The 22,751-nt window shown below is 48.2% G+C and overlaps 1 protein-coding gene across 13 annotated transcripts; it reads left to right on the top strand.

Annotated features, from left to right (window-relative positions):
• The first annotated feature begins 803 nt into the window (after positions 1 to 803).
• Positions 804 to 18,732, top strand: ITGA10 (integrin subunit alpha 10). 13 transcript variants are annotated; one of them, XM_065532779.2, is made up of 30 exons: positions 804 to 891; positions 2,800 to 2,911; positions 3,111 to 3,220; positions 3,434 to 3,645; positions 3,747 to 3,861; positions 5,461 to 5,588; positions 6,073 to 6,221; positions 7,303 to 7,453; positions 7,645 to 7,810; positions 7,945 to 8,018; positions 8,242 to 8,386; positions 8,594 to 8,742; positions 8,980 to 9,123; positions 9,264 to 9,467; positions 10,113 to 10,243; positions 10,969 to 11,135; positions 11,232 to 11,374; positions 11,739 to 11,852; positions 12,058 to 12,143; positions 12,310 to 12,451; positions 12,624 to 12,716; positions 12,876 to 12,952; positions 13,104 to 13,193; positions 13,609 to 13,693; positions 13,865 to 13,978; positions 14,251 to 14,331; positions 14,566 to 14,679; positions 16,309 to 16,404; positions 16,666 to 16,779; positions 17,077 to 18,732. In XM_065532779.2, the coding sequence occupies exons 6-30, from the start codon at positions 5,475 to 5,477 to the stop codon at positions 17,140 to 17,142; spliced, it is 3,009 nt and encodes a 1,002-aa protein (XP_065388851.1). In that variant the 5' UTR covers positions 804 to 891; positions 2,800 to 2,911; positions 3,111 to 3,220; positions 3,434 to 3,645; positions 3,747 to 3,861; positions 5,461 to 5,474; the 3' UTR covers positions 17,143 to 18,732. The 13 variants fall into 13 exon arrangements, 9 of the variants coding, with proteins under 9 accessions (XP_065388851.1, XP_005542154.3, XP_015285541.3 ...); XM_005542097.4 differs by having other exon boundaries at positions 3,434 to 3,525; XM_015430055.3 differs by having other exon boundaries at positions 3,434 to 3,525; positions 9,267 to 9,467.
• The last annotated feature ends 4,019 nt before the right edge of the window (positions 18,733 to 22,751 follow it).

Here is a 22,751-nt window from a genome sequence, read left to right on the forward strand (position 1 = left end):
GGTGGCTCACGCCGGTAATCCCAGCACTTTGGGAGGCCAAGGCAGGTGGATCACTTAAGGTCAGGAGTTCAAGACCAGCCTGGCCAACATGGTGAAACCCTGCCTCTACTAAAAATACAAAAATTAGCCAGGCATGGTGGCATGTGCCTGTAGTCCTAGCTACCTGGGAGGCTGAGGCATGAGAAATGCTTGAACCCAGGAGACAGAGGTTGCAGTGAGCCAAGATTGCACCACTGCACTCCAGCCTGGGTGATAGAGTGAGACTCTGCTTTAACAAAGAAAAAAAAAAAAAGAATCTGAACCTATCTCCTATCCCCCGGCCGGGTGCAGTGGCTCACTTTGGGAGACTGAGGTGGGAGGATTCCTTGAGTTCAGGAGTTCAAGACCAGCCTGGGTAACATAGTGAAACCCTGTCTGTATTCTCAATATAAATAATTTGTCTAAAGCTTTTAGATAAAAGTTTAAGATTCTTTTCTTATAAAAAAGAATCCATCTCCAACTCCTATTCCAAATTTGAGGAAAGCATTATTGACCTGGCAACAACAAACAGTAGAAAAAAAGAAATAGCAGAAATGAACAAAAAAATATGTTCTCTGGATATAGAGATGAGGCCTCCAGGGGGCAGCACCAAGGCAGAGAAATAGACTAAGATGGCTCAGTCCTTTCCTTGGTCTGGGGCTCCCCACAGTTCCCCACCGTCACTCCTCCCATTCCTTCCAACTTTATTTTTAGCTGCCATTGGGAGGGGGCAGGATGGGAGGGAAAGTAAAGAAAACAGAAAAGGAGAGGGACAGACAGAGGCCAGAGGACTTCTCATACCGGACAGAAACGGATCAGGCATGGAACTCCCCCTCATCACTCACCTGTTCTTGCCCCTGGTGTTCCTGACAGGTGAGGGAAATTAACTTCTTGGTTTCTGGTGGGAATGGAAGATACATAGATTGTTTGGAATTGGGACCATTAGAGTTAAAATTTCTTTGGGATTTAGGAAGCGAACACTGGTTCTACATTTCTTGTTATGTGTGTCTGTGTCCTTGTGCATTTTTATGCCCTCACATATGACTGTTTCAATATTGAGACTGGCAGGGGCTAAAGCTGCCTAGGACCTTGTGTAAGATTTGTATCTAATAATAATCATTATAATTATTATTTTTTAAAGATAGAGTCTTACTTTGTTGCCTAGGCTGGACTGCAGTGGTGCAACCATAGCTCAGTAGTCAGGACCTCTAGGTGCGTGCCACCACACCCAGCTAATTTTTTTTTTTTTTTTTTTTTTTGAGACAGGGTCTCTGTCACTCAAGCTGGAGTGCAGTGGCATGATCATGGCTCACTCTAGCCTCAACCTCCCAGACTGAGGTGATCCTCCCACCTTGGCCTCCTGAGTAGCTGAGACTATAGGCATGTGCTACCACACCTGGCTAATTTTTTTTTTTTTGTAGAGACAGAGTTTTGCCATGTTGCCCAGGCTGGTCTTTAACTCCTGGACTCAAGCAATCCGCCCTCCACAGCCACCGAGAGTGCTGGGATTATAGGCATGAGCCAGCATGCTTGGCTGAGATTTGTATCTAAATATATAAAATCTTCATCCTAAGCCCTATAGGAGTAAGGAGACAAAAAAGAAATGTGATGTGACCTTCCATTGCTAGTCTGATTCCTATTATCTCCTCCCTAACTTCTTACCCTTGGTGGTCCCTGGGGCCTGAGGCATAACTGACTAACTATGTGGTCAGAACTCTGGGTTTATCTAACCAATGAGCTGCAGTTTCTAGTCATACAGCCCTGCCAGTTTTCTGGATGCAGAACTGCTCACATACAAAACACCTTTCTGAAAATGAGCATGGTTTGGGATAAAGCTACAGCCATTGGTAATGGTGGGGGGTAGCCTGAGAGGGGTTGCTTAGAAGTACAGAGCAAGACATAGTTGGGGAAAGGACCATGGGAAGGACAAGAGGCCTGGAATTTCTCCTTGCTAGTGCCCTGTAATCATTGTTTCCTAAAATACCAGCTCTGATTTTTAAAGGCATTGGGGTCAAAAGGGAAGATCAGCCAGGGTCGGGCACCTTTAGAGTGGGTTGAAGACTGAGGAAACCATAGAGGTCGGTGGTGGGGGAGGGGGGAGCAGTTGGGAGAGTAGATGAGTTAAAAAGGAGGCAGGTTGTGGGAAACTTCAGGGTGATGGGACCCTTGGCAAGGATGGATGGCAAACTATGTGTGTGGGCAGGCGGGTGGCTCCACCCAGTTAATTACCACTGAGATTGCCAAGGCTGGAATCAACCAGAGACCTAGACATTGGAAAAAGACAGTGCGAGTGTGACAATGACCCTGAGAGTCAGGAAGAGATAGAGAAGGAGAGAGCCAGACGTGCGGTGCTTCTTAGCTTCCTTTCATTTCCCCTATCTTGGGGAGAATTGGAAGCAATGGTTGTTCTGGGGATACAGAAAGGCCCTGTCCCTCTTTTGACCCTCACAGTTTGTTGAGGAGTGTGTGTGGGAGGAATGTTGTGGAAAAGAGTAACTTGACCTTTTCAGACATGTCTGTGAATGAAATTTCAGAGGTGGGAATGGAAATACAGCTGTACATCAGCATGGCAGAAGGCCACAGGTTAGGCATCTGGACACAAACACAGGAAGGGGATCATCTTTGCCTGAGGCTCTAGCACAAGACACTGAGAGAGGCCAGAAAAGCTTATGAGTGAAAAAGCAGGCAGACAGAGATTAAGATGCTCCCTCACAGCTTCTCTCTGGCTGTGCCTCTAGCCATTCACTGCTTCGTGCTAACCTTATGATCCTGGCCCCACAGGTCTCTGCTCCCCCTTTAACCTGGATGAACATCACCCACGCCTATTCCCAGGGCCACCAGAAGCTGAATTTGGATACAGTGTCTTACAACATATTGGGGGTGGACAGCGATGGTGAGGAAGAAACTGGAGTGCCAGGGGACTGGGACTGCAGTAGTGCTAACAAAGAGGAGCCAAGATAGATGGGACTCTAAACTAATCTGGCCTTTTGAAAGTGGCTGGGGCTCTAAACTTGCCACCTCCATGCTTTTTCCCTTTGGCCTATGTCAAGGGTCATGTTTGCCCTATGCTTATATTCACATCCTCTTCCCAGGATGCTGGTGGGCGCCCCCTGGGATGGGCCTTCAGGTGACCGGAGGGGGGACGTTTATCGCTGCCCTGTAGGGGGGGCCCACCATGCCCCATGTGCCAAGAGCCACTTAGGTAAGAAGATACCTGACCCTTCTCCTAACCCCTGACCTTGATGCTCTAGAAGCTTCAACTCCCTATACCTCAGCTTTTTCACCCCTAAAATCCACATGCTCCCTGTCCCCAATCTGATACCAATCCCTGCTCATTCTCCTCCAAAATCACATGAATTCAAGCACTCCGTCTATAACACCATGATCTCATTCTCTTCTGCCTCCTTCCAACCAGGTGACTACCAACTGGGAAATTCATCTCATCCTGCTGTGAATATGCACCTGGGGATGTCTCTGTTAGAGACAGATGGTGATGGGGGATTCATGGTGAGCTAAGGAAAGGGTGGTGGCAGTGTCTCTGAAGGTCCATAACAGAAAAAAGAGCAATGTGGTAAGGGAAAATGGTCTGTGTGGAGGGGCCAAGGAGTTAAAAACCTAGAAAGCAAGGTAGGTAATGTCAGGGAGTGGTCTTCATGCCTCCTTCAACTGGGAGCATGTTCTGAGGGTGCCCTCCCAAGCCTGGGAGTAACTATTTTCCCCATCCCCAGGCCTGTGCCCCTCTCTGGTCTCGTGCTTGTGGCAGCTCTGTCTTCAGTTCTGGGATATGTGCCCGTGTGGATGCTTCATTCCGGCCTCAGGGAAGCCTGGCACCCACTGCCCAACGTGAGCCAGAGGAAGGCTGAGTACTTGGTTCCCAGAAGGGGATACTGGGTGGGAAAAAGATGGGGCAAAGGGGTATGATGCCTGGCAGAGGGCCTGCATGGCTGTCCTCATTGCTACCTAATATGCTTGCAAAAGCTCCATGTTTCCTGACAGATTAGAATTCAGACTCCTGCCCAGGTATGGTGGCTCACACCTGTCATCCCAGCACTTTGGGAGGCCAAGGTGGGCATATCACTTGAAGTCAGGAGTTCAAGACCAGCCTGGCCAACATGGTGAAATCCCATCTCTACTAAAAAAATACAAAAATTGCTGGGTATGGTGGCTCATGCCTGTAATCCCAGCACTTTGGGAGGCAAAGGCGGGCAGATCATAAGGTCAAGAGATCGAGACCATACTGGCCAATATGGTGAAACCCCATCTCTACTAAAAATACAAAAATTAGCTGGGCATAGTGGCGAGCACCTGTAGTTCCAGCTATTCGGGAAGCAGAGGCAGGAGAACCGCTTGATATAGAGAGGCGGAGGTTGCAGTGAGCCGAGATCGTGCCACTGCACTCCAGTTCTGGTGACAGAGTGAGACTCTGTCTCAAAAAAAAAGAGAAAAAAACACAAAAGTTAGCCGGGCGTGGTGGTGCATGCCTGCAATCTCAGCTACTCGGGAGGCTAAGGCAGGAGAATCTCGCTTCAACCCAGGAGGTGGAGGTTGCAGTGAGCCAAGATTGTGCCACTGCACTCTAGCCTGGGTGACAGAGTAAGCAAGACACCATCTCAAAAATAATAATAATAATAACTCGGACTCCTTATCAGGAGTCCATGATCTGGCCTGGCACAGTGGCTCATGCCTATAATCCCAACATTTTGGGAGGCCAAGGCAGGAGGATTGTTTGAGGTCTGGAGGTTTGAGACCAGCCTGGGCAACATAGACCCCATCTCTACAAAAATAAAAAATAAAAAAATTAGCCAGGCATGGTGGTGCATGCCTGTGGTCCCAGCTACTCAGGAGGCCAAGGTGGGAAGATCGTTTGAGCCCAGGAGGTCAAGGCTGCAGTGAGCCATGATTATACCACTACACTCCAGCCTGGGCAACAGAGTGAGACTCTGTCTCAAAAACAAACAAAATGTTCTCTACCCAAATGCCTTTCCTAATATTCTCTTCTCCTTAAATATTTTCAGTCTTTACTATCTTCTTAGTTGCTACCATGTTTCATTCCCCACCATCAGAACCAATCTGCTTTTGTTCCCCCACTGTACAGAGTCATGCTATATTCCTACCTAGCATTTAATTCCTTCTTGTTTTTTAGAGCATTGTATTTATAAATTATATATATATAAATGTGTATATTTGTGTGTTTATATACCTATATATACATATATACACACATATATACATTTATATATATACTTACATACACACAATTACTGAAGATTACTAAAGGGATCTTTTATTAATTTCTACACTTACACAGAGCCTGGCACAGTACCTTTTTTGCATGTAAGAAGTGCCTTATAAATGTCTAAATTGAACGTGTCCTCCTGTGACCTCTTTCCTTTGTTGCCCCCAGCTCAGTGTCTTCTACCTCAGTTTTCCCCTTCCTTCTAGGCTGCCCAACATACATGGATGTTGTCATCGTCTTGGATGGCTCCAACAGCATCTACCCCTGGTCTGAAGTTCAGACCTTCCTACGAAGACTGGTAGGGAAACTGTTTATTGACCCGGAACAGATACAGGTAAGAGAAGGCAATATGAGCTAGGCGCAGTTGCTTGTGGCACCTACTCAAGAGGTGGAGGTGGGAGGATCCCTTGAGGCCAGGGGTTCAAGACTAGCCTGGGCAATATAGTGAGACCTCATCTCTAAAAATATGAAAAAAAAAAAAAGAAATTAGCCAGGCATGGTGGCATGCACCTGCAGTCCCAGCTACTCAGGAGGCTGAGGTAAGAGATCAATTGAGCCCATGAGTTTGAGGCTGCAGTGAGCTTTGATCACACAGCTGCACTCCAGCCTGGGTGAAAGAGTGAGACCCCATTTCTTAGAGAGAGAAAAGCAATATGGATGGGCTTGGAAGGGGAGAGAGAGAGAGAGAGGGGATAAATGTAGGTGTTATCTTCAGTAGTATCCAGGTGTTCATCTCTCCTCTTCTTACATACTTTCTTCTTCCTCCTCTCCCCCGATCTCACATACATACATTTCTTTTGAATGTGCTTTATTCCCAGGTGGGACTGGTACAGTATGGGGAGAGCCCTGTACATGAGTGGTCCCTGGGAGATTTTCGAACGAAGGAAGAAGTGGTGAGAGCAGCAAAGAACCTCAGTCGGCGGGAGGGACGAGAAACAAAGACTGCCCAAGCAATAATGGTGGCCTGGTGAGGCACTGGGAAGAGAGGTGTGGGAGGCTAGAGCAATGAAGCCTTAGAAGAGTTAGGGCAGGGCTGGGTGCGGTGGCTCCCGCCTGTAATCCCAGCACTTTGGGAGGCCGAGGCGGGCAGATCACCTGAGGTCGGGAGTTTGAGACCAGCCTGACCAACATGGAGAAACCCCATCTCTACTAAAAATACAAAATTAGCCAGGCATGGTGGCACATGTCTGTAATCCCAGCTACTCAGGAGGCTGAGGCAGGAGACTCTCTTGAACCCGGGAGGTGGAGGTTGCGGTGAGCCGAGATCATGCCATTGCACTCCAGCCTGGGCAATAAAAGCAAAACTCCATCTCAAAAATAAAATAAAATAAAATAAATTAAGAAATAAAATAAAACTTTCCCTTTAAAAAAAAGAAAAAGTAAAAAAAGAAGAAGGAGAAGTTAGGGCAGGTTTGGAGTGCAGTGTGTATATCCCAAGATGTCTTGCATACTTTCTTTGTATGTACACTAATGGTACACAGAGGAAGGCTAAGTGGGCTGTCACTGCACTCCCTCTCACTACATTTCTACAAAGTGTCTATGTCTGTGTCTTTCCATATTTCACAGACAGAAGTATCTTTCTATCCCTCCACTCCAACAGTGATCCTGGCCCACAGGTTCTCCACTACTAATGTCCTAGCCCACGTTCCAAACATGATCCAAAACTCATCTCTAGGGGCACAGTGGTAAAATTGAAACAAAACAAAACAACTCATCTCTGGGAGGAGTCCCTGCCCAGACCATTCTCTTCTGTTCTATATTTCCTTAATATTTGTCCTCCCAAGTACAATATTTGTTGAATGAATCTGAGTGTATGAATGTTGTACTTATTTAGATTGATAAGCTACTCTGTATGTTCTATGACATTCAAACATTTGAGCTCTCATTCCATGCCATCTCCATGTTAAATACTCAAGAAATGGCCTAAAAGGCAAGATGCCTGACCTCAGTGAAGTGCTGATGTTAAATCCTGTGTGTGTGTGTGTGTGTGTGTGTGTGTGTGTGTGTCTGCACACATCTGATCACACCTCACTCCTTTCTCTTCTCAGCACAGAAGGGTTCAGTCAGTCCCATGGGGGCCGACCCGAGGCTGCCAGGCTACTGGTGGTTGTCACTGATGGAGAGTCCCATGATGGAGAGGAGCTTCCTGCAGCACTAAAGACCTGTGAGGCTGGAAGAGTGACACGCTATGGGATTGCAGTGAGAATTCACCCTGGATCTGGAAGAGCTGGGGGGTGGCAGGGGGGCAGTGTCTTGTGAACTGTCCAAGTACTGGGAACTTGAGGAAAACAAGGCCATTAACTACTTTCCAGACTTCAGCCACATCATGTTAGTTGGCTGTGTTCTGTGCCAACTCTAACACCTCATTCCTTGATCTTATGACCTCTTAGGTCCTTGGTCACTACCTCCGGCGGCAGCGAGATCCCAGCTCTTTCCTGAGAGAAATTAGAACTATTGCCAGTGATCCAGATGAGCGATTCTTCTTCAATGTCACAGATGAGGCTGCTCTGACTGACATTGTGGATGCACTAGGAGATCGGATTTTTGGCCTCGAAGGTGAGGATTACTCTGGAGAAATGGACAGGGTGGGAGAAGTTCTGGAGTGTGGGTGGGGCTCTGGAGTGAGTTCAGTAGGTCAAAGGGGAAACTGTCTTCCCCTGATATTGTCTCAATATTTTCTCACGACTAAGGGTCCCATGCAGAAAATGAAAGCTCCTTTGGGCTGGAAATGTCTCAGATTGGTTTCTCCACTCATCGGCTAAAGGTTGGACAGATTGACCCCTTCATGACTTCTCCCATTCTCTGACTCAGATAACTTCAACCACAGGGCCCTCCAGATTCCTCCTTTAACCAGCCTCCATCCTGACCTTCCCATGCCTTTCCAACTGAGCCCAGCAGACCCTCAGTGATCTTTTCACTCCTGGAATGTTTTTTTCCCTTTATACCCCACTGTCTTCTCAGTGACTCCATCTGCTTCTGTCCCACAGGATGGGATTCTCTTTGGGATGGTGGGGGCCTATGACTGGGGGGGCTCTGTGCTATGGCTTGAAGGAGGTCACCACCTTTTCCCCCCACGAATGGCTCTGGAAGACGAGTTCCCCTCTGCATTGCAGAACCATGCAGCCTACCTGGGTGAGTAGCAGAGTTGCAGAGGACTTGCAGGGTAGGGGAGGAAATACATCCCTAGTTGCGGGGTATGAAATACTCCCTCTTAACTCATGAGGTTTCTCACTGACCTCTTACTACTTCCCTTGGGACCTCCTGCTGTGCCTTTAGGGAACCCCCTACTCTGGACCCCATCTTCTTTTCCTTTACCTCTGTTACTTTGCTCACTTCTAGGTTACTCTGTTTCTTCCATGCTTTTGCGGGGTGGACGCCGCCTGTTTCTCTCTGGGGCTCCTCGATTTAGACATCGAGGAAAAGTCATCGCCTTCCAGCTTAAGAAAGATGGGGCTGTGAGGGTTGCCCAGAGCCTCCAGGGGGAGCAGGTAGGGCATCCAAGGAAGGGTGGGACCTTTGGATTCCCAGGGACCTCTGGGCTGTTGGGGAGGAGTGTGAAGTGGGTAAGAGAGAGGCCTGCAAAGTCTGTGCGGAATTCTGGTTGGCAGAGTCTGTCAGGGATGTAAGGAGCAGACTGGCAGGCTGGTGAGTGCTTCCCACTGAGTCCACTTGTCTACAGTCACCTTCCCTTTTCTCTGGGGTCATCATCACCCACCATTCCCCAGATTGGTTCATACTTTGGCAGTGAGCTCTGCCCATTGGATACAGATAGGGATGGAACAACTGATGTCTTACTTGTGGCTGCCCCCATGTTCCTGGGACCCCAGAACAAGGAAACAGGACGTGTTTATGTGTATCTGGTGGGCCAGGTGAGACTTGCTGGGACCCCCTGCCCTGGACTTGCGTTGTGGGGGTGGGGGAGGAAAGGAGGGAGGGTGTACATATTTGAGGGTTTGCTGAGAGGTTGGGGCTGCTGGATTAGCATCTTCTATCTTCTCTCCTCCACCAGCAGTCCTTGCTGACCCTCCAAGGAACACTTCAGCCAGAACCCCCCCAGGATGCTCGATTTGGCTTTGCCATGGGTGCTCTTCCTGATCTGAACCAAGATGGTTTTGCTGATGTGGCTGTGGGGGCACCTCTGGAGGATGGGCACCAGGGAGCACTGTACCTGTACCATGGAACCCAGAGTGGAGTCAGGCCCCATCCTGCCCAGGTCAGGAGTACCCAAATAAAGCAGGGGCATGGTTGTAGGAAGAGGAGTAGGGGGATGCTCTTTGCTTGTCAATAGTCCCCTTGGCTTGAGACCCAAACTGAACAAGTGCTTTTATTAGTAGGCAAAAACTTAAGGCAGCGGGGTAGAATACAGGTTGCTGAACTAAGAACTCCTGAACACAGGCAAGTTTCTCTTATTCCCAGGACTGATGGGAGGATTATAAAGAGCAAGGCATGGCTGGGCGCGGTGGCTCACGTCTGTAATCCCAGCACTTTGGGAGGCCGAGGCAGGCGGATCACCTGAGGTCGGGAGTTGGAGACCAGCCTGGCTAACATGATGAAACTCTACTAAAAATACAAAAAGTTAGCTGGGCCTGGTGGCGCACGCCTGTAATCCCAGCTACTTGGAAGGCTGGGGCAGGAGAATTGCTTGAACCTGGGAGGCGGAGGTTACAGTGAGCCAAGATCACACCATTGCACTCCAGCCTGGGCAACAAGAGTGAAACTCCATCTCAAAAATAAAAAATAAAAATAAATAAATAAATAAATAAAATAAATAAAGTAAAAATAAAGAAAGAGCAAGGCAGGAGGCCTGAGAAACTAGGTGTATGGGTCCCTGCCTTAGTCTCCTCTCTCTTCCTCTCAGAGGATTGCTGCTGCCTCCATGCCACATGCCCTCAGCTACTTTGGCCGAAGTGTGGATGGCCGGCTAGATCTGGATGGAGATGATCTGGTCGATGTGGCTGTGGGTGCCCAGGGGGCGGCCATCCTGCTCAGGTGAGGGGTCCCAGCTCAGGTAGCAGTGGACAGCATAGCATAGCTGTTAAAGGCAAGGGCCTTAAAGTCACAGACTGAGATTTGGGTTTCTTGGTCAACTTACTCTGTGCCTCCATTCCTAGTTTAAAAAAATGACAATAGTAATAGTACCTACCTTATAGGTTTATTGTGAGGGTTAAATGAGATAATCCATATAATGATTTTAACACAGTGCCTAGCATATAAGTGCCTATTGACGTGAATCTAGGGCCGGGTACAGTGGCTCACACCTGTAATCCCAGCACTTTGGGAGGCCAAGGTAAGAGGATCATTTGAGGCCAGGAGTTCAAGACCAGACTGGCCAACATGGTGAAACCCTGTCTCTACTAAAAATACAAAAAATTATCTGAGCATGGTGGTGGGCGCCAGTAATCCCAGCTACTCGGGAGGCTGAGGCAGGAGAATCACTTGAACCCAGGAGGCAGAGGTTGCAGTGAGCTGAGATCGCCCCACTGCACTCCAGCCTGGGCCACAGAGTGAGCTCCATCTCAAAAAAAAAAAAAAAAAAAAAAAAGATCAATGACATGAATCTATTATCTTACTTCTGTCAGAGGGCTCCCGGGGAGGGTGACATATGCATTCAGCCCCTCCTTCTTTGTTTTAACCATGGAGAAGCAAACACTGGGCTTGCGCTTCTCAAGGGCTTACCTCCTACTGATAGAATCTCTTTTCCACACTGTTCCCAGCTCCCGGCCCATTGTCCATCTGGCCCCGTCACTGGAGGTGACCCCACAGGCCATCAGTGTGGTTCAGAGGGACTGTAGGCGGCGAGGCCAGGAGGCAGTCTGTCTGACTGCAGCCCTCTGCTTCCAAGTGACCTCCCGTACTCCTGGTCGCTGGGATCGCCGATTCTGTGAGTGACTAAAGCGCATCACAGGCAACTCTCAATTCCTTGCCTGCCTTCCTCACTAGACCCCTTTCCACCCTCACTCTTGCCTCCTTCATTCAGACATGAGGTTCACAGCATCACTGGATGAATGGACGGCTGGGGCACGTGCAGCATTTGATGGCTCTGGCCAGAGGCTGTCCCCTCGGAGGCTCCGGCTCAGTGTGGGGAATGTCACTTGTGAGCAGCTACACTTCCATGTGCTGGTAAGGAGAGGGCAGGAACTGAGAATGAGGAGAAGTCTGGGTCAGAGGAGGAATTCCAGCTGGATCAGCAAGAAAGCCAAAGCCGGGAGAACGAGATGATTCAGACTTTGGAGTCAGGGCTGATCTGGGTTTGAATCCTAGCTGTGCCATTTACCACCTATGAATTCTGGCAAGTCCAACCCTCAGTTTTCTTGTCTGCAAAGGGGTGATAATAGTAATAACTATATCATAGGAGTTGTATTAAAATTAAATTTAGTAATACAGTTAAGATCTTAGGACAGTGCCCAGCACACAGAAAATACTTCATAAATGATCACTACAATTATCACATGATCCTTGACTCTGTGACTCTGTTTTCCTTCAGGATACGTCAGATTACCTCCGGCCTGTGGCCTTTACTGTGACCTTTGCCTTGGACAATACCACAAAGCCAGGGCCTGTGCTGGATGAGGGCTCACCTACCTCTATACAAAAGCTGGTCAGCAGTGCCATGCCCTGCCCCTTGCCCCCAACACTGCCCTCTTTCAAGAGAAAAGGGAGGGAGAAGACATGAGATCATGGTGAAATCTGACCTGGGATCCTCGAATAAAAATATGCCCACTTTTGTCTTTTCACTTTTCCCCTATTCTATTCCTTTCCTCCTTGCTTCCCTCTCAACCCTTAGGCCCTTCCCTTTCTTCCAGGTCCCCTTCTCAAAGGATTGTGGCCCTGACAATGAATGTGTCACAGACCTGGTGCTTCAAGTGAATATGGACATCAGAGGCTCCAGGTTGGATGGACATGTACTGGGCAAACCAGGGTGACCTGAGACAGACTGGAAGGGACTCGAAGGGAGCTGGGGGTAGGGGGTTGTTTCTTACCCATGATAACAAAAGTGAGACTTTTGGCACTCCCCTCCTTCAACTCCTGGTCTCTCCCTCATTCATCATTCCCAGGAAGGCCCCATTTGTGGTTCGAGGTGGCCGGCAGAAAGCGCTGGTATCTGCAACTCTGGAAAACAGGAAGGAAAATGCTTACAATACTAGCCTGAGTCTCATCTTCTCTAGAAACCTCCACCTGGCCAGTCTCACTCCTCAGGTGCCCTTGGAGGAGGGGGTGTGGGAGAAGGAAAGAAAGGAGGAGGAAGAAGGTTGGGGTACTGGCCTCAGCTGTGAGGTGTTCTAGAGAATGGCTCAGTGTTTAGAGGCTGTGGGTAGGACAGCAGTTGCAGCCCCAGCTCCAGCTTCCATCTCCATTCCCCTGCCCTCAGAGAGACAGCCCAATAAAGGTGGAATGTGCAGCCCCTTCTACTCATGCCAGGCTCTGCATTGTGGGGCATCCTGTCTTCCAGACTGGAGCCAAGGTGAGTTGGGGTCTAGGATGAAGAGGAGGCTCTAGGAGGGCAGAGGCTGGGATCTGAGGGTCCTGGGACTTCAGGGAAGGAGGCACACAAGGGCTCCTGTTCCTCTGTAGTTGTTCCATGAGAAAGACTCTACCATTACCCTGTGTCCCCTGCCCCTAGGTGACCTTTCTGCTTGAGTTCGAGTTTAGCTGCTCCTCTCTCCTGAGCCAAGTCTTCGTGAAGCTGACTGCCAGCAGGTGAGAATGAGGGAACTTTCTTCTAGACCTCTCCTCCTACTGAGTCTTGACTGGAGGGGTGGGGAGGAACAACACTGATTCCTCTATTAGCAGAGAAGGGCGTCTTCTGAGGAGGGGTTGAGATGTGAGCCTCTCCCCTCTGACCCTACAGTGACAGCCTGGAGAGAGATGGAACCCTTCAAGATAACACAGCCCAGACCTCAGCCCACATCCAATATGAGCCCCATCTCCTCTTCTCTAGGTAGGCCCAGCTTCTAGGTGGGACCCAGTTCTCACTTCACACTCATACCCTTATGCTGCTTCCCTCCCTTTCCATGTGCCTCAGTGTTTCCCAAAACCCAAGCCCTTGCGGCTGCTCAGTCTTTTTGCCCTTAATCCTATTCATGCTGAACCTTCCCTTTTAAGCATCTTACTTTCCTAGGTATAAGGTTTTGCCAGGCCTTGGGCACTGGAGCTGGGATGAGGGGATGTGGGATGTAGCCACAAAGCTTGCATTGTCTGTGTCATGTTCTACTTCTGTCTTCTGCATGTACCCCCATCTCTTTATCCATGTGCTGGCCCTGCCTCCTCTGAATCCATGTCTGTGTGCTGATCATGTGCCCCTGTGTCTGTGTCATGGCTGTGACCATGTACTTCCTGACTTGGTGTTCACACAGTGAGTCTACCCTGCACCGCTATGAGGTTCACCCATATGGGACCCTCCCAGTGGGTCCTGGCCCAGAATTCAAAACCACTCTTAGGGTGAGAAGCTGGAGGGGTCTTGGCATGAAGGGGAGGTGGGAGAACAGCAGCTTTGTGGGAAAAGGATTGGAAGGGTCTCTCTTGGATTTTAATGGTATCTAGGGTGAAGGGGAACAGATGAGGAAGGGCCTTCCATCTCCCACTTCTTACTGTTCCCAACCTTCCTCTTAGGTTCAGAACCTAGGCTGCTATGTGGTCAGTGGCCTCATCATCTCAGCCCTCCTTCCAGCTGTAGCCCATGGGGGCAATTACTTCCTATCACTGTCTCAAGTCATCACTAACAATGTGAGTCTGGTCTAGGAGGGCATGGAGTCCTGCCCCCTTGAGCTGGTGGACTCACTGAAGCTGGACACCAGACCAGCTCCCTATCTGTTGGGCTGCTACTCTTGGGGCTCCTCTCTCTGGGGGGGGCTTTCTTTTCACACATGTGGCTTATTTGGGAGAATAAAAAGGGATTATAAGGGGAAGAACTGCAAGGTGTGGGTATGTTCCAGCTCAGCCTTGAGTGGCTAGCCCCACCCCATCAGGAGGGTCTTTCAAGTTGGATCTTCCCCTAGGCAAGCTGCACAGTGCAGAATCTGACTGAACCCCCAGCACCCCCTGTGCATCCAGAGGAGCTTCAACACACAAACAGACTGGTATGAGTCACAAGGGGGTGTCGGAGTGGGAATGCAAGTGGAGTTGGGTGCCCTGGACAAGGGGGTAGGAACTGGAGCGGAGAGGAAGGGATCTTTCCACCCCAGGGTCTGATCTGGAGTGGGAATGAAAATGGAGTCAGGTGCCTTGGGACAAGACTGTGTGAACTAGAGGTGGGGAAAGAGGATCTTTCCACCACAGAGTCCTGATCTGTCTGTCTCTCTCTCTTCTGTTAGAATGGGAGCAATACTCAGTGTCAGGTGGTGAGGTGCCACCTTGGGCAGCTGGCAAAGGGGACCGAGGTCTCTGTTGGACTATTGAGGCTGGTTCACAATGAATTTTTCCGAAGAGTAAGCCTTTCCTTTTCTACTACTCCCCTCTTTTGCTCCTTTCTGGAACTTTAGCATAGGTTTTGGAGGTAGACAGACCCATGTTCAAGTTTCACTTTTGCCTCTTACTAGCTATTTGACCACGACCAAGTTATTTCATCTCCCTAAGCCTCTTTTTCCTAATCTCTAAAAGGGGAAGATAATACCAATTTCATGGGGTTGTTATAAAGAATAAATGAATAATGAGCTGGACATATGGTGAACACAAGTTATTATCCTTGTATTTTCCTCCACTGACCATTCCTTAGTGCTGTATCAATCAACATTTACAGGATACCTACATTTAATCAGTTAATAATCCATCAAGTGCCTATTACATAAAAGGCCCTGTATTAGGCTGACACTGAGGAGAATATCTCCAACATTTAGCCCCCATGCCTAACTCATTGTAGGTGCTTAATATATTTTTGCTAAATGAATGAATAATTGATATTACATGCAGGATTTGCATTGGGGAGCAGTGGGAAGTAAGATTGTATAGGCGAGAGGGATCTAGATTATGAAAGGCCTTTGAATCCAGGGAGAAATTGAACTTAATATGACAGGTAGTGAGGAGTCAGTGTGAGTTCCTCCTGGGCAGGGGAATGGCATCTTAATTGTAATGGCATTTGGCACTAAGGTTGATGTGCTTTCCCATATCTACCTGGAATAACACAAGATCCCTGGGATGTCATCATATGTTTTAGGGAAGTTCAGTCCAATAAACCATCCTTCTCCAAGTCTCTTTGTCCTTCTTTGGTATCTTTTTTTCATTAATCTATTCATGCTTTCAACAAAGATTTATTAAGAAACCACTACATGGCTGGGCGCGGTGGCTCACGCCTGTAATCCCTGCACTTTGGGAGGCCGAGGCAGGCGGATCACGAGGTCAGGAGATCAAGACCATCCTGGCTAACACAGTGAAACCCTGTCTCTACTAAAAATACAAAAAATTAGCTAGGTGTGGTGGCGGGCGCCTGTAGTCCCAGCTCCTTGGGAGGCTGAGGCTGAGGCAGAAGAATGGCGTGAACCCGGGAGGCGGAGCTTGCAGTGAGCAGAGATTGCGCCACTGCACTCCAGCCTGGGTGACAGAGAGAGACTCCATCTCAAAAAAAAAAAAAAAAAAAAAAAGAAACTGCTACATACTTGGCACTGTGCTATCTACTAGGCACCAAGGACACAAAAGTTATTAAGGCACAGCCTTTAACCTGGAGGATCTTATAGTTCAGGAGTGAAAGACAGAAGTAAACACCAGGGTTGGTGGGGGTTAGGAAGAATGATTTCCCTAAATCCCAGAGGGGATGACTTCTAAACTTCAATCTAAAGGAGGGGTAGAGGTCAGCCAAAGGAAAGAGAAGTAGAATGCATTTCAGGTAAAGTACCAGATGTACTGACTGTCCTTGGAAAACAAACAGCAGCAGCAGATGTGACCAGGGGTTTTCCATCTATTATCCTTCCTCTCTTTTCCCATTGGTCTTCAGCCTTTTCTTCTAGTCTTGAGAGCCCTTGAGGTTATGTCTCTCGGCCTCAACTTTGCTATTGGGATTCTAAACAACTACATCACCTGGTGATGGCTCATTTTAAATGTCTTCCTATCCACTTGTTCCACAGGCCAAGTTCAAGTCCCTGATGGTGGTCAGCACCTTTGAGCTGGGAACCGAGGAGGGCAGTGTCCTACAGCTGACTGAAGCCTCCCGTTGGAGTGAGGTGGGGCCGGAGACCGAGTTTGAGAGCTGTGAAAATAATGATGATGGGTATAGGATAGGGCCACCCGTGGGCTTTTCCAGAACAAAGGCATCTCCATCAGGTAGCAGGATCCTAGTGTTCCACTGCCGCCATTCCTGCCTCCGTTTCTTTCTTTTAAGTAGAAGGAGGTTATTCTATTTAGGGGCTGGCTTTGGTATAGTGTGAGATGAGACTAGTTGGGTTACAGAATGCATGTAGAAAACTACTCTTCTCTCCATACAGAGCCTTCTGGAGGTGGTTCAGACCCGGCCTATCCTCATCTCCCTGTGGATCCTCATAGGCAGTGTCCTGGGAGGGTTGCTCCTGCTTGCTCTCCTTGTCTTCTGCCTGTGGAAGGTAAGCACTGCTTTAGTGGGGAGTGTGGAGCATGCTGCCCATGAGTTGAAGAATTCTTGATTATAGCAGAGAGAACATGATTTGTGCTGGGCAGCTAAGCAGGCTGTGGATGTCATGCCCAGGTCTCCTTCGCCGTACCCCACAAATGTTGGTTAAATTCTCCTAAGCCAAATAAAATAAATTTGAATTCCATTTTTGGAAACAGAACAAAAGTGAAGATCTCAGATAAGTCTGAGAGCTACTGGCAGGGTTCCCAGTCCAGGCATTTGGCGATGACGCTTATCTTTTCCTCTACAGCTTGGCTTCTTTGCCCATAAGAAAATCCCTGAGGAAGAAAAAAGAGAAGAGAAGTTGGAACAATGAATGTAGAATAAGGGTCTAGAAAGTCCTCCCTGGCAGCTTCTTCAAGACACTTGCATAAAAGCGGAGGTTTGGGGGCTCAGATGGGACAAGCAGCCGCCTCTGGACTATCTCCCCAGACCAGCAGCCTGACTTGACTTTTGAGTCCTAGGGATGCTGTTGGCTAGAGAAGAGGCTTTACCTCAGACAAGAAGAGCTGGCACCAAAACTAGCCATGCTCCCACCCTCTGCTTCCCTCCTCTTCATGATCCTGGTTCCATAGCCAACACTGGGGCCTTTGTTTGGGGTCCTTTTATCCCCAGGAACCAATCATTTTTTTGCCTAGGTGCCTGACTCCTTTCAGATTCCCTCTTAATCTTCCCTCACAGTTTGGAAAGGATAAGAGTTATCTTCCTCGATTCTTCCACCCTCTCACCTTCCTGCCTGTTCCCCACTCCACAGGAGGGAGCTGACGTTGGCTTGAAAGGAGTAAAGTCAACATCTGCTGCTTTCCTGTGGACTCTGGTGATTCATAGAGCCAGATGGGGAGAGTCAACAGGAAAAAAGGAGGGAGGAGGAAAAGCCACAAGAGACATTCTGTACAATTCCAAGGAACAGAGAAGCCTTAGACAGGCAACTGCCATCCCCCCTGAAACCTGAGACCTGTGGTGCATTCGCCCGCCCTCAGGTGTTGGTGAAACAGAGCTGCCCCCAGGCTCGCTGGGCATAGGCTTCCTGATTCCAAGCCTTTTCTGGGAGCAAAGCCAGGGCCTGGTGCCTGATTTTCTGTAGCCAGGAGCCCTCAGGTGGCTGGAGCTGGAAAAGCAGGGAGGACTGGGTGTACCTAGGCAATGTTTTCTCTACTTCTTTCAAGTCTTATACTCACTCTTGAGCCCTCCTTAGGGCCTGCTTAGAAAGCAGACAGGAGAGAGTGTCCTGCTGCTTGGTGATGGGAAATGCTTTCACTTTACCGGCTTTGGGAAGCAGCAGCCCCATGGGATCTAACGTGAGGGGTCTGCATTAAGAAGCCTTCAAGGGTGGCATGGGACTGTGGGGAGCAAGCCCTTACTTGCTCAGCACTGGTTATGTAGCACAAATAGCTCCTAGGAAAATGTTTCTGGGGCAACCCTATAGAACCTTGGTCATATTTTGCAGGGTTTCTCTGGTGGAATCAGTTTGCCAGCCCTTGCTTGATGTTTAGCGGAAATCTCCAGGTTAATTTCTATCTCTGACCCCTCCCCAACCCACTCCATATTTGGGTCATGGCCAGTAAAGGCAGTTGGAGTCTCATAGACAACTGGGTAACTTATATTTCTTTGTAATCAAGACTTGAGATATCGAAGTCAGTTATTGATCTCCAGAGTGCAGCTCTGAGAGCCTTTTGAAGAATCAGCACTCATTTAGAGCTGAGAAGAGAGAAGACCTGATTGGGTGGTTGACTAGCAATCACAGAACCTGTCCTCCCAGGCTGTTCCTGAGGCCTGACCACAGTGTTTATTTTGGCATGTCTCTGGCCTTCTGCAGAGGCCCACCCTCATGGGCATTGTCTCTGTTTCCCAGCAGGGTGGACAGTATATCAGATGGTCAGAACAAATAAAGTTCAGTGTCAAATGACCTTTGGCTCTATATGTGTTCCCTAGGATATAGACTGCTCAGTAATAGTGAGAGGTAGATACTTGTTTTGCCTGGGACTTTACAGAATGGAGTCCCTGGAAGGCAAAGTTAAGAAGTATTTTAAATGTTTTCTGTGGCTCTCCCACAGGAGATGTATTCTAGCCTCCTGTAATTCTCACCTGCTTAAGTGACCAGAAAGTATAAAGGTCTGGGAAGCACAGAGGCTTGGATTGAAATCCTGTCTGCCATTTATTAACTATATGGCCTTCAGCAAGTCATAACTTCCCTGAGGCTCAGATAATAATAAGAGGCTGTGTATTACAGTGGTGAACAATGAGGGCAGATTTGGGTTTAAATCTAGGCTATACAACTTAAAAATTCCGTTTCACCTAGGACAGACTTAACTTCTCTAAATCTTGGCTTTCTCATCTTTAAACCTGTTAGGGTCATGAAGACAAAATGAAATAATCCAAGAAAAGTGAGCATTTAGTAAATGCTCAGTAAATGGTAACTATGATTATAAAACTATTTTGTCGTAAAATAATCTACCGTATCATGCCTTGTGAGGATTAAGGGAGAAAGTATACTGGAGCACCAGGTGGTGGCGTTCCTGCTCTCTGACCCATCTCCCAGATCGTGAAGGTGTGTTTCTTCTATGTGCTATTGTCTCATCCACTAAATCTTATCCTATGCCTCATCACCTTTTTTTTTTTTTTTTTTTTGAGATGGAGTCTCGCTCTGTCGCCCAGGCTGGAGTACAGTGGCGTGATCTCAGCTCACTGCAACCTCCGCCTCCTGGGTTCAAGTGATTCTTCTGCCTCAGGCCTCCTGAGTAGCTGGGACTACAGGTGTGCACCACCATGCCCAGCTAATTTTTGGAGACAGGGTTTCACCATGTTGACCAGGCTGGTTTTGAACTCCTGACCTCACGTGATCTGCCTGCCTCAGCCTCCCAAAGTGCTAGGATTACAGACGTGAGCCACTGTGCCTGGCCTGCCTCATCCTTTTTGAAATAAGCTCTTTGAGCTCTTTAAGGTGATAATTAGCTGGAGAATTTAAGGTTCTAATGGTAGGGATCAAATCTATTTGATTCTATTAAGCAGGTATCTTCTAGGCTCCTCTTGAAACACCCAGAGTTTTTCCAGTACCCTGAGGGAACACGTGCACTTAAGCAATGGCCTTCTAGAGACCCAGTCTCTGCCTCTGTTGCCTAACCCTGAGAAGTGTGGCCTGTCTGGCCTATTTGGCATGAACACCATTCTCTGTCAACCTGCTGAGTTGTTTTGTGACAGGAAAGGGTTTCCATCGTGACCCTCAGTGCACTTCATACAGGCTGTAACTTTATCAGCCTTTATGGAGCACAGAGTTTCTAGGGCTGAGACTGCAACCGTGTTATGTTGACAGACTCTCCTCTCCTCTTTACCCTCAGTCAACCCCCAAATGGAGGTGGGTTTCCTTGAGGACTGGTTCATCTAATTCTTACACATATATGCATATATATGTGTATATTTAAAACTTTTTTAGAGAGGGGGTCTCACTATGTTGCCTAGGCTGGTCTCCAACTCCTGGCCTCAAGCAATCCTCCTGTCTTGGCCTATCCACATACTGGGATTATAGGTGTGAGCCACTGTGCCTGACCTCATGTAATTCTTTATCCATATGATTAAGAGAGCACTTTTAATGTATTTTTCCACCTAGAGATACCCCTCCTATCCATCCTCAGCACCAGACTGGGACTTTCTCTAACCCCAATCTTGTTATCCCTTTATTTGCAATAGTATTAGTCCTTTGCTTCTTCATTAATTTTTTCATTCATTTATTCATCAGATATCAAGCTCATAATATGTGCTTGGCAATGGCAATAATATAAAACACAACTACCATCAAAGAGTCCAATCTAGTAGCAGAAACAAACATGTAAACAAATAGTGGCAAATACAGGCTGGACGCAGTGGCTCACGCCTGTGATCCCAGCACTTTGGGAGGTCGTGGCAGTCGGATCACTTGAGTTCAGGAGTTCGAGACCATCTTGGACAACACAGTGAAACCCCGTCCTTAACAAAAATACAAAAACAATTAGCTGGGCACGGTGGCGCGCACCTGTAGTCCCATCTACTTGGGAGGCTGAGGTGGGAGGATGGCGTGAGCCCAGGAAGTGGAGGTTACAGTGAGCCGAGATCACCCCACCACACTCCAGCCTGGGTGACAGAGTAAGACACCATCTCAAAAACAAAAGCAAAAAAAAAAAAAAAAAAGGCAAATGCAAAGAGGTGGTTGCTATATATCAACAAGTACTAGGAGTATGTCATATAAGAGGCACACTTTCTTGGGCAGTGGGGGTGGCAGGGTTGTAAGGGAAAACTTTATAGAAAAAAGAAATTTGGCCTGGGGGTTGTTCTGTGCAGGAAACACGCAAAGGGAGGAGAAAAGACACACACACAATACCTTTAAGGGTAAACAAGCTTTATCCACGTAAATGGCAATGCAGATATAATAAGCAAATGGCATAAGCAAATTAATAAGCAAATTGATATAATAAGCAAATTATATAATAAGCAAATGATATAATAAACAGATTGATATAATAGGCAAATTGCAATGGGAAGGGGAGAAGGGAAAAGATATTTACACTCACCAGACTATGGAGGATTCACCACCAGACTGAGAAGCAACAGCCTGGGCTCCAGAGTCGGCCACTGGTCCATGCACAGACGAGGAGAGGTCTCATGAAGTTTTGGCGCAGTCTGGGACCCTACCTCTTTTTGTAACGAGTTGTTTGGCATGAGGCCCAGTCACGAGGCCCTTGGCAACTGGGCTCAAGAAACACAAAACGGGCCGGGCGCGGTGGCTCAAGCCTGTAATCCCAGCACTTTGGGAGGCCGAGACGGGTGGATCACGAGGTCAGGAGATCGAGACCATCCTGGCTGACACGGTGAAACCCCGGCTCTACTAAAAAAATACGAAAAACTAGCCGGGCGAGGTGGCGGGCGCCTGTAGTCCCAGCTACTCGGGAGGCTGAGGCAGGAGAATGGCGTGAACCCGGGAGGCGGAGCTTGCAGTGAGCTGAGATCCGGCCACTGCACTCCAGCCTGGGCGGCAGAGCGAGACTCCGTCTCAAAAAAAAAAAAAAAAAAAAAAGAAACACAAAACGTTCAACTTATTTTTGTAATTGTCTATTGTTTTTCAATAACTAACGTATAGGAATAGATTGAAATAGAGATTTCTCCAAAACAGTGCTGGATGAACACCTCAAAAGGGCTCACACAACCTGTTCTGGGACTCGGTGACCATTGTTTCTGTCCACGTTCAATTGAGTTCAAATTTAATATTTAACTTTTCCACCACAGGGATCAAATGTGACAGGACGCATTCTTGGGAGGATTAATCACCAGCTTCAAAGGGAATTATAAATTAGAACAGTTTGAGGCCTGGCGCTCTGGGAGTTGAGGCGAGGAGAATTGCTTGAGCCCGGGAGTTCAAAACCCATCTGGGCAACATGGTGAAACCCTGTCTCTACCAAATATATGAAAATTAGCTGGGCATGGTGACGTGCACCTGTAGTCCCAGCTACTCAGAAGGCTGAAGTGGGAGGATCTCTTGAGCCTAAGAAGTCAAGGCTGCTGCAGTGAACCGTGATCATGCTCTCACACTCCAGCCTGGGTGACAGCGAGACCCTGCCTCAAAACACATAAAACAAGGCCAGGCATAGTGGCTCACGCCTGTAATCCCAGTACTTTGGGAGGCCAAGGCAGGTGGATCACTTAAGGTCAGGAGTTTGAGACCAGTCTGGCCAACATGGCAAAACCCTGTCTCTACTAAAAACACAAAACTTAACCGGGCGTGATGGCACGTGCCTGTAATCCCAGCTACTTGGGAGGCTGAGGCAGGAGAATTGCTTGGACCAGGAAAGCAGAGGCTGCAGTGAGTGAGCCGAGATTGTGCCACTGCACTTCAGTCCGGTGGGAGGGTGAGGCTCTGTCTCAAAAAATTAAAAAAAAAAAAAAAAAAAAGATACAGCT

This window comes from Macaca fascicularis, chromosome 1 (assembly GCF_037993035.2).
Source record: "Macaca fascicularis isolate 582-1 chromosome 1, T2T-MFA8v1.1".
NCBI classification, from domain to species: domain Eukaryota; kingdom Metazoa; phylum Chordata; class Mammalia; order Primates; family Cercopithecidae; genus Macaca; species Macaca fascicularis.

What these genes read in the sequence shown, in the direction of transcription:
- ITGA10 (XM_005542097.4), top strand. Translation starts at nt 840, where the DNA reads ATGGAACTCCCCCTCATCACTCACCTGTTCTTGCCCCTGGTGTTCCTG. An exon ending in ATGGTGATGGGGGATTCATG is followed by an intron (nt 3,526 to 3,746) that starts GTGAGCTAAGGA and finishes CCCCATCCCCAG; the next exon opens with GCCTGTGCCCCTCTCTGGTC. An exon ending in GAACCATGCAGCCTACCTGG is followed by an intron (nt 8,387 to 8,593) that starts GTGAGTAGCAGA and finishes GCTCACTTCTAG; the next exon opens with GTTACTCTGTTTCTTCCATG.